This window comes from Asterias rubens, unplaced genomic scaffold (genome assembly GCF_902459465.1).
Source record: "Asterias rubens unplaced genomic scaffold, eAstRub1.3, whole genome shotgun sequence".
Classification (NCBI taxonomy): Eukaryota; Metazoa; Echinodermata; class Asteroidea; order Forcipulatida; family Asteriidae; genus Asterias; species Asterias rubens.
In genome coordinates this window covers 30,380-41,385 of record NW_022985730.1, presented here as the reverse complement: position 1 = coordinate 41,385, position 11,006 = coordinate 30,380, and the positions used below count along the sequence as shown (strand labels likewise).

At 36.8% G+C, this 11,006-nt stretch overlaps 1 protein-coding gene across 1 annotated transcript; it reads left to right on the top strand.

The window, feature by feature from the left end:
• The first annotated feature begins 764 nt into the window (after positions 1-764).
• Positions 765-7,540, top strand: LOC117306436. The gene is made up of 7 exons (XM_033791013.1): positions 765-830; positions 1,597-1,796; positions 2,555-2,654; positions 3,356-3,558; positions 4,981-5,198; positions 5,765-5,924; positions 6,776-7,540. Exons 2-7 carry the CDS (start codon positions 1,601-1,603, stop codon positions 6,976-6,978), a joined length of 1,080 nt encoding a protein of 359 aa, XP_033646904.1. The 5' UTR covers positions 765-830; positions 1,597-1,600; the 3' UTR covers positions 6,979-7,540.
• The last annotated feature ends 3,466 nt before the right edge of the window (positions 7,541-11,006 follow it).

Genomic DNA, 11,006 nt, shown 5'->3' with positions numbered 1-11,006 from the left:
GTTTTCATTTTGATGGAAGGCATTTCTTTGTTGAAGTTTCTTCAGTCATTTGTGATGCTCCAGCAAGAGCATATGTGAAATGTGTTAAATTATGCACTGGTTACCATGGTTGCGATAAGTGTTGGATAGAGGGTGAATGGCTGAAAAAAGTCATATATCCCAAGTTTGATGTCAGGCTGAGAACAGATGCAGAGTTTGTTGACATGGTAGATGAGGATCATCACCATAGACGTTGTCCATTACAGGAGACTGGTTTAGGATTGGTGTCTGCCTTTCCATTAGATTATATGCATTTGGTGTGTTTGGGGGTGACCAAACGATTACTTCGCCTGTTAATTAAAGGTCCCTTGAGATGCAGAATGCAGAGCTGTAAAATAAATGGAATTTCAGATGCTTTGATTGCTGTCAGAAATAACATCCCTAAAGAATTTGCGAGACGTCCAAGGTCACTTAAGGAAATTGACCGATGGAAGGCAACCGAGTTTCGCCAATTCTTGCTTTATACTGGAATACTGGTCTTGAAAGAGCATGTTAAAACTGAAGTGTACAGGCATTTCCTTATTCTTTCTGTAGCCATGCACATTTTGTTGAATCCTGCTCTGTGTCAACTATACTGTGATTATGCACAACAGCTTCTTCTTACATTTGTCAAACAGGTTGAATGCATATATGGCAGAGATCAACTGGTATATAATGTGCATGGTCTACTCCATTTGGCACATGAGGCGAACAAATTTGGCTCACTTGATAACATTTCAAGTTTCCCATACGAGAATTTCCTTCATCGGTTAAAACGACTCATCAGAAAACCATCCTCACCCCTTCAACAGGTAATTCGACGTCTCTCAGAGGAAAAGTCGTCCCCAAGACAAACATGTTCATGTGGGCAGAAAACAACCAAAGCTGACTGCAAGAAAGAGCACATGAATGGTCCTTTGCCACCTAACACTAACCACTGTCGGCAGTATACCGAACTGCGTCTTGATTCATACAGTATTTCATCATCACCCAGTGATAGCTGCATAAAAGTGAAAGACAGTCTAGGTGTTGTTCGAAATATTTTGTTGAATGACAAAGTCACTGTTGTGTACGGGGTGTTCAAATCTGTAGACAATTTTTTTGACTATCCCCTACCCTCTGGATGCCTAGGAATACACAGAGTTGCTAAGCTTGATGGTGTGCTCCATACATGCTCAGTATCAGAAATTAAGTGTAAATTCACCATGTTGCCATGTAAAGGAGGGTACTTGGTTATAGCTCTGACTCATCAAGTTTGGTAAAAACAAAAGTCTTGATGGTTGACAGCTTGACACTCGGATCTTAGTTGCATGAAATTCATTTTGTCTACTAAGCAACGAAAGCAAGTTAACAAATGAAAAATTTTCTCTAAAATGATATTTGTGGCAACCTAGAGTATCTAAATATAGAAAAGTAAAACTAATAGCACAAGTCTATTGTATCAAAAGGGACTTAACCTTATTTTTTTGTTTTTCATTGTCTAAAAGAACATGGTTTCAAGAATTTCTGTTTCACTGAAAGCGACCCCCATTTTTCACAGAAAAAACACTTGCTTTTTTAACCAAAGTTGATTTCCAGGGAAATGTACGCAGTTGTTGAGTTCAAGATTGAGGGCACTGTGGCCCTAGTTGCTGAGAGCTGGCTGACGGACGAAGACAACATTGTCAAGTGGCCTGCAAAATTCAAGACACAAGGCAGAATTGACAGAGCTGTACAGAGGTGCGAGCCACCAAGCAATGATTATGAGCGGTTCCCCTGTCGTGTGCTGTATAAAACAGGTGTGTTGTTTGAAACTTAACAAAATTTGCCAAACCATATGTAGCTAACTTGAGTTGATGGCAATTAAAACTAGATTTCTGAAAACATACTCTTGTTCCTAATGTCTAAATATGATTTATGTCGTTTGTTGATGTTGACATGATAAGGCTTGTGGTGTAAGTGCCCGCTGTCAACATTTTAGAGTCACCTGATAGCTACCGGGTTGGTAACTGGCCACTGTTAACGGACCGAGCTTGGGGCGCGGTCCATTAACCAAGGTTATAAACCATGTAGTGAAGACTTCCATTAATATATACCTTTTTGTGAAACAATTTGTTAAAATGGTCAACATTTGACAATTTTGCTTTGCCTTTTTGTTGTACTTATGTTCAAGGGATACAATCAACTGTGAGCTCTGCTGATTGTAAACAACACCATATCTGGAAATGTAGGTTTATACGCGCACAAATTACATTTTCAGCACGTATGCGTGTGTGTGCAGTAAACATGGTAAACTACTAGTTGTACACAATGTATGCAGGTTTGGGGCCCATTTGTTCTCTAGTGTCCAGAGCCAGTCTTTATATCACCTGTTTACATACCCCCATGTGATCAGGTTTGACCAATCAGAATCTATAATTCTGTCCAAGATATTTATTAATATAATACATTTAGTTCACAGAAAAACTGCACAGAGACTTTACAAAGCTGGTTACTATACAATAACATTTTCACAAATTTTCAGGCTTAATTTTCCGAAATTCTTTCATTTTCCCAGCCTCTTATGAGAAAGGCATGGCTAAAGTGCGCCAGGCACAAGACACATCAGACATTGGAACTGATATGGAAACGGAAGTGCCACCCAAGAGAATTATGAGGTTTGTAGTGATCGATATCATGTTGAACCGCCCATTGTAAAATCCATAGAATCAGTTCTGCATAGAATAAGGGAACTTAAAGGCATGTCCAGAATATTATTTAATTTTTATTTTTTTTTATTATTATTTTTAATCACAATTATATTATATATTTATTGACCAAACCAACAGCGGACAACCGTCAATTACAGGAAAGGATAAAAAAAAAAATAATAATAATTATTAAATAATTAACAAAGTCAGTTCTTTCCTTTAGAAAACTTAGGGGTTCCAGGTCTCGGCCTTAATATTTAAAAAAACTGCGATGCACGAACCCCTAATAATTTGCTGTATATACATGTATTTCATTAGCTGATATTGCACAAGGTAGTTCGCAGTGTAACTCATGAACCAAGGAAACATTGCAAAAGAAGAATCTTAAAAAAAAATAAAAAATGTGTCACTCTGAAATTTGCTTGCTAACAAGACTTGGTGTCTCAACTGACGGGGTTTCCCCTTCATCTTGGGAATATGTTTGTCAAATAAATTAAACGTGCTATCTTGTAACTGTGACTCTTGTAATTTCTGGAAAATCCCATAATGTTAGAAAGCCTTCACTCTTTATCTTGATGAATATGACAAAGTTTTGTATTCTGAATTTCTGAGCTTGATGAGTGCTTATTGTTTCCTTTTTTCACCACACAAAAAACAAACATCATCAGGCCAAACCCACGCTATCAGCAGGATGCATCATCAGATGAAGAAATTGTTACTGCAATTCAGCCACGTCGCAGTGTGAATTCCACATCTAACAACAGCCCATCAGAATTGCCATGTCCACCACCAAGCCTCATCCTTTCGGGGTCACCCTCGGGGTCTTCGGGGTCTTCGGGGGGTTTGAGTCGGTCCTCATCAGCTTGCACAGGTATTTTGAATAAGTACTTCACTCTTTGTGACTGGCAGGGTGGTGTTATTTCTACTATTACTAAAAGGGGAAAAACAGATTGTATTGTATGTGTACTCATACAGGATGGTTTTAAAAAGCTTGTAACCTGTGTTGTGTGTTAACCATGGTCTGCAGGTCCTGAACAAAGTTATGGGTTTAGCTTAACCTGTGAATCTCAATATGGCCCATCATAATTAGCATGTACAACACTGGATGGCCAAGGGAGCTTCAAGACACATTGGCGCGAACCAACACAATGAATGCATGTGTAACCCAGAAAATGGATCACTTGAATAAAGTAAATAAAACTAAACGTTGGGGAAACTCACTTCAGAAAAACTCAATTAATCTAAGGATAGAATAGGGTAAAGACACAAGGAAATGCAAAAAGTAGGACAGCGACTCAAATTGTAGGTTTCCTCATTAAAAAAATAATTAAAAAAACAACTGTATTGATTACAAAGCGTTGACCAAAGCAAGACCAGTGATTCAATGTACAGCAATAAAAGGTGGAAAACTTCTGTCTTACAGAACATTCCTAGAAATTAACTTGTACAGGGTGCTGGAAGAGATTAAATTGGAAATAAACAGTGGAAGGGTAACTGAACAAAGTTTTTTCTACACCTGTCACACATGCAAACCTGTTGAAGGGGTTTTTCATCCACTTTCTGAAATTCCAGAGACTTTGTTTTTACTTAGCGGTTGAGCTCTACTTGTACAAAGCACTTGTTAAGAAAATACTGTCAAAAGTGAACAGCTTTGCATGCATTCATTGTGTTGGTTCGCGCCAATGTGTCTTGAAGCTCCCTTGGACAATCCAGTTTTGTACATGCTATTTATGATGGGCCATATTGATATCCACAGGTTAAGCTAAACCCATAACTTGTTCAGGACCATGGTTAACACACCAACACAGGGTAAAACAGATTACCGGGAATTTCAGAAAATGGGTGAATATTTAATAAACTTTGCTTCTCTCCACCCAGGGGTAAATGGGTACCTGTGAGGGCAGAGATGGTTCTTGTCATTGGTTTAGCCATGTAGCGCATATAATTGTCGCACAGGCTGTATACTCCCCAGGGAGCTGAGATGGTTTAAGGAATGATTTAAGGCCCAGTGACCAGGGGTAATAATGTCGGAAGCGCTTTGAGACACCCCATGAAAAAGCGCTATATAAAAACCGTGTATTAGGCCTATTATTGGTATTTTTTTAACCAACCTGCACTCGATGGAAAGTCCTGTGTGTACATACACTAATTTCCAATCATATTATGAAGCCCATGTGCTCCCACTCATACCCATGGTAAAAGCACTTGTTCCCATGAAAATGTCTTTTAATACAATATAAAAATGTCTTATAATACAATAATGGTTAGGCACTCATTATACTATTTTCATCAGCAACTGAGAAGAAACTGCTGACCCTGATAGAAAAGGCAACCATGATAACTACAGAAAACCGAACCCTGCTCAAAAAAATACTGAGAAAACTCAATACGTCACAACAGGAGTTAGATAATGGTGGTTTGCCAGAAGGATTGACTTTTCCCTTGAAATTGTTGAGGGATGTGAGAGACCTGGAGGCCCTCCTTCAAAATTTCGAGAAGGAGAAGCTTTTGGTAAGTTTTTTTGTTTTTCATGGCAAAATGCTGGAAACATTCAAAGAGTTAATTTCCATTAGAAAACAAATCACAAAAAAATGCTCAGATTCAATATTTCAAAAACAGAAAGAAAGATAATTTTGTTTTCTTTTCCATAGATTAATTGGATGATAAAACACAATTTGTAAAATCGCCTGAGTTTCTAAATCATGTTTGTGGTTACTTTTTTTTTTCTTCGAATAAAACAACCATCATCATTTTACCAAAAACAAAAATAACAGTTGTCATTTATTGCGTTTTGGAAACAAACTCTTAATTCTTTTACACTACTAACCACTTCTTGCGGAACGTTTTTGTTTTGGAAAGCATATAATTATTTTACCAAGCATTTATCATTAGGATGCAAAAATGTTTCCACACACAACTCTTTACGTAGGAATAAAAAGTTGACAGTAAAACTGATGTCTCCTTGGATTAACGCTAATGTAGAAAGCATGCTGAATTGTTATTATCCACTGTTATCCACTACGGCAGGATCATTACTATTGTCTATCTGCTGATTTTTGTTTTCAAATTTTTTAAAGGTCACTTACTTATCCAATATTGGTGGAGAGAATCTTGGCAGTACGGTCAGACGAATTCTTGTCTGCATATTGACCAATGACCTTGCAAAGCAGTTTAATTGGATTGGAAAAGGCACAAAGGAGGCCTTCTGTAAACTTCGTCTGGTGAATGTTGTACATCGTAAGTATTAACAGCCACACAAAGCGCAAGTTGGGTCAGAAAATGAAAATATAGAACAAACATACTTGAAAATATAACTCGAAAACTAAGTCTAAGAGATGATAACAGTTTAATTAGTTTACCAAACTACCCACATTGAAAGATCACGTATGACTTATAATTGTGGACAATCTTGTAAACTAATACAATTTGTGTGTAATAAGCAATATAACCACAAGGGAAACTGACTGTGTAAATTTTAATTCGTTTTTGGGTAGCCAAGTTTTGTGAGACACAGACCTAAATTCTGTATCACTGTAGCCGTATGACAGTATGACCATCTATGTGAGATGAGACTTTGATACAGGGAGCCCTGGTTTGTTGAAGGGCTACATTCAGAGGTTATTGGTTGAATGCTTTGTCAGCAGAGTCTTATGGATTTGAATGTACTTTGATGGAATGATCCTTGGTTGGGGGTTCCAAAATTGCAGGTCAGAGAACTTTGAGGAATTATTTTAGCTCATTTAAAAGAAAATGCATAAAATTTAACATTTTCTAAGGGCACAAAACTTAATTGGGATTGACCACAATAAACGGGCAACACGATCTGGGCCCAATTTCATAGAGCTGCTTAAGCATAGAAACTAGCTAAGCAAAACAAAATTATGCTTACAAGGAAAAAGTTTACCAGCTGAAATATCATTTAAAATGTAGCAAATGGGACTGGTATCCTGTTTGTTGTTGCTTAGCAGAAATTGTTTAAGCAATTTGTTCTGCTTAAGCAGCTCTATGAAATTGGGCCCTGCGTATCACTTGTTCGTATATATTTTATTTCAGTTAACCTGTTTTCAAATTTTCTCAAATTAATTCAGGAGCTGTTCGCAGAAATCCAGCCGTCAGATCTGCGACAAATGCTGAGATAGATTCCATCATAAAAGATTGGTTTCGCTATGCCAAAGACCGTGATGGTGGAAGGGCGAGAAGAGCACGTCAGGCCAGTGTTAGTCCTTCCGAAAATGTCAGCCAGGAATCTACTGAAGACTATGGTTCCAGTGATGAACATGACCGTCCCTGATCGATGAAAACCAGGGAGCCTGCATGCAGCTAGAGATTTTGGTTCAGATCAGTGAGGAATTATAATACACTCTTAGAGAATGTAAAATCTTCTACTATTGTATGTCACTACATCAAGCTTGTACTATACACATCTTGTTTCGATGTTTGAAGTTGATTGAACTCATAATCATTAATGGTAATCAGGGACTCAATAGCAAGGTTGCCTTGATCACGAGTGCATTCACGTTTTTTGTACTACTTTTCTAATGAGCCCAACTTGAGTTTCAAATGTAATGTTAGAAAAAAAGAAGCTTTTATTTTATTTTTATATTTACTTTTTTTGTCGTGAAAAAAATCCCATACAGATGGACACGTGTTTTCAAGTGGAACAAGCAAAGATTGTTTTGTGCCATGTGGTCTTGTGGTCGTCATTAACCCATATGCATGTTGGTTAAAAAAAGTTATTTTGCTTGAGTTTGAAAATAAAAATTCATAGCTATTTGCATTCTCACAGTGTCAGATTAATGGTGTGACATGTCAGCGGCTGGCTTTTATGCACAAGGTACACTCTGAAGGATTTTAAAAATAATCTAAAGGATTGTTGTGAGGGACCAACTTAAAAGCAAGGTTGTTTAGATAACAAGTGTTTTCACTTTTTGTGTTAAAAGAGCGACTTTTTGAGCCCAACTTTTTAAGTATGTTGGTTAAAACAACAGAAATTATGTTGCTTGAGTTTGATAATGAAAGTTCATTATTACAGCATTTGCATGTCCATAATAAATTATGTCAAATTAATAGTGTTATGACATGTCAGTGGCTGGCTTTTATGCACATTAGAGATCCAAGTTTTTGTTGACAAAAGACCAATTAATTTACCTTTTGTTTACTCTGAAAAATGCCTTTCATCTGTAGCCTAACTTAATCAGATTTATGTTTGTCAATAGTACAAGAAGTTAATAATTAAAGTGTTGTAGCAAGAAGTTTATAAAACCATTAAGGTAAACAAATACATAAATGTTGCATTTTTCTCTTACATACTTGGGAGTACACTTTCTTGGTCTCCATTTATATTAAAGATTCTTTAAAAAGATCAAAGTGTTCTCAACTGTTATGTTTTCAGTGACCTACTTTATTCAGTTTGTTATATTTTTATTTTGGAAAATGAACTCTTGAGTACCTGGGCCTGCAGGTCAAACTTATGAGAAATGTTTGTCTTATTCACAGTGGTCGGGGGGGGGGGGGGGGCAAACTGTTAAACTAACGTTGGTCCAATGGCAACTTTAAGGTTGGCCCAACTTCGCTCTTCAGCATTGGTGTGGGGGGGGGGGCAAAACATTAAAACTAACGTTGGTCCATCGACAACTTTAAGGTTGGCCCAACCTCCCGCCAACATAACCAACATGCTAGGGGCTACTGTGGCCCAACGAATATCGAACACTGGACCAACATTGAAAGACCGATGTTGGCCCAAACGCAAAGGTACCGTTAGGCCAATTGCAGAATTCAGGTTGGCCCGAGGTAGGGACTCGACAATGGCCCAACATTTTACCAACATAGTGGGCCAATGTTAACCCGATGAGCAGATCCAAGCTGGGCCAACGTGATCAACCAACATTGGGCCAACCCTAATACCATGTGTTGGCCCAACACGTCCTTGCTATCTGGGTACAGCGTAAGTGCTTTTTGGCTTAAAGGCAGGGTGTACCTTTGTTAATTACTCCACAAACTTAATGACCATTAAAATAAAAAAATCACTGGAGAGCTTTTGATAGAATAAAATATTGTCAGAAATGGCTCCCCTTGAATTTTGTCGTTTTAGACAGAGATAATCTTCACCCACAGGATTGTGTTTTCCTTTATTAAAGTTATTAAAGTTTTCAAATTAAAAGTTTTGCTAAAATACAAATAATTTATGCTTTTATGTAACAACTTATAATTTGTGTAGAATAATTCAGTTGTTAAAAATCATGTAGCGATTCCTGTGTATTTTCAGGAACGCCTACATAGTTAGGTCACTTGCTGACATGGATCGATTCTCTACAGGATGTTACATGCATTACATAAAATATAATCATGAGTGAATATTATGTAATGATGACATGACAAAACGTTAACAATCCAGCCATTTCAACGAGTGACCTAGTTTTGTATAGTGATTTACTTGTTTGACAATTTATAGCCTTTTGCCACTGCCACTTCCAGTGCCAATGCTATTTCATTGTTATTTGTTAACCTTTCAGAGGCAATTTTTTGAAAAATCGTTACATGCTGGATTATGAGCCAAATTTTGTACACTTCATTAATAGAACCCATACAACAGTACTTTTTCAACCCATAAAGTTTTCCAAGCTCAAACCTCTTGCCAAACCTGAAGGTGCTTTTTTTAATTGTCACAGTGTAGGGATATTATTTGTATTTAATCATTTGTTGTTAATGAACGAGTTGTCCACTGGTAGTCATTTATCACGGGTGGTACACATCACCTTTAATTGGCTCTCTGTGGATCAAGGTACACTTATAAAAACATGCTACAAGCAGAACCTTTATAAACAATTGAACATAGGCCATGTTTTAGTGGCATAAGTGGAAATTTCCATTACCAGGGAGGGGGTATACAAGGGCAAACAATTTTGGGTATTTATACCATGGAACCACCAATTTGGGTTTGGTTTCAATTTCATTTGGGACAAGGGGTCGTAGGTTTTTTGCATGCCGTTGTTAAAAAGGCATATCAGATGGAATAGTTGACACTGTACAGTAACATTGTTTGTCGATAGATTTGTCACTTGTGTGTGTTTGGTTTTTTACTATTTATTTTAAAATATATTTTTCACAGGTAGTGCTGACCATCAGTCCTCCTTTCATTCTTTTGTTTTGTGCTCTATGTAGCTTTTATTCATTTACTAGAAAAGTGTTCATAAACAAAGTTTATTACGAACATGTATGTAAACTTAATGAAGATGTCATGGTAAATTATGTTTCACCTTGTATCTTAGGCTGCCATCTTGACCACTGTCTATCAGCAAACCCATGAATTTCACGGTGCGGGCGTTTGTCGCATCTTGACAACAATTTTGTCCATGAATATAGGTCTTAATTGAAGGCTTGTGTTGTTGTGAGTCAAAAAGTTTGCTTTGTATTTTACACTGAAGGTACCCAGTTTTAGCATGGAATAACACAATTGATGTAAATTGACAGATTATCTCAATGATCTCCTTTGTACACAAGAAGACTGGAGTGAAATCTCCAACATTTATTGAAGACACAACATATGAAAAGGTTCACATAAGGTCAATTACCTTCTTATGAAAGCCTTTGCTTGTCAGAAGTACATGTATCAATCATGTCAGAGTACATGTATCAATAGATCACGGTAATTAGACAAGTTAGTATGAGAATTGTTTGGCAATCTGCTCGGGAAGAAAACTAATAATGTCATCCAAGTAACAATTACAATTGTGAACCAAACAAATTATCCTTTACATTTTGAGCATGTTGAGTCTACTCTTTTACCGTACCCTTTTAACAATTGAAGATGATAAAACAAATTCCGTATTTGAATAGTTGTGTTTTGTATTGCATGTTTTTGAAATTAGAGATTACCTTACAAAAATGCCGAGCCCAATCTAATGGTCTAAAAGTCATTTTTGTCTATTACTATTACTATTATGAGTTATTAAATTTTAAGAATATGAGCTATTTCTACATAAACATCAAAACTATTCCTATCATAACATTTCCCAACTTACTTGAAATATTTATGTGCAATTTTGTAACCTGTCACACAGGCAAATTTGCCCTTTCCGTACGTGGTTCAACTGAAATCTTGTAACTTTCTCATTACCATACAAATATGTACAAATTTTAATTAAAATATTAAGTCTTTCAGGGTAGCCAAAAATTTGCCTATGACAAGTTGCAAGCTATATATGAACCAAGGCTAATATACAGTAAATCAACAACAAAAAATCAATAAGTACACATTCATTCAAATCATTAACACAATTTCTAGACAGAATTGGAGACTTGGTAAATAGGAACAAAACA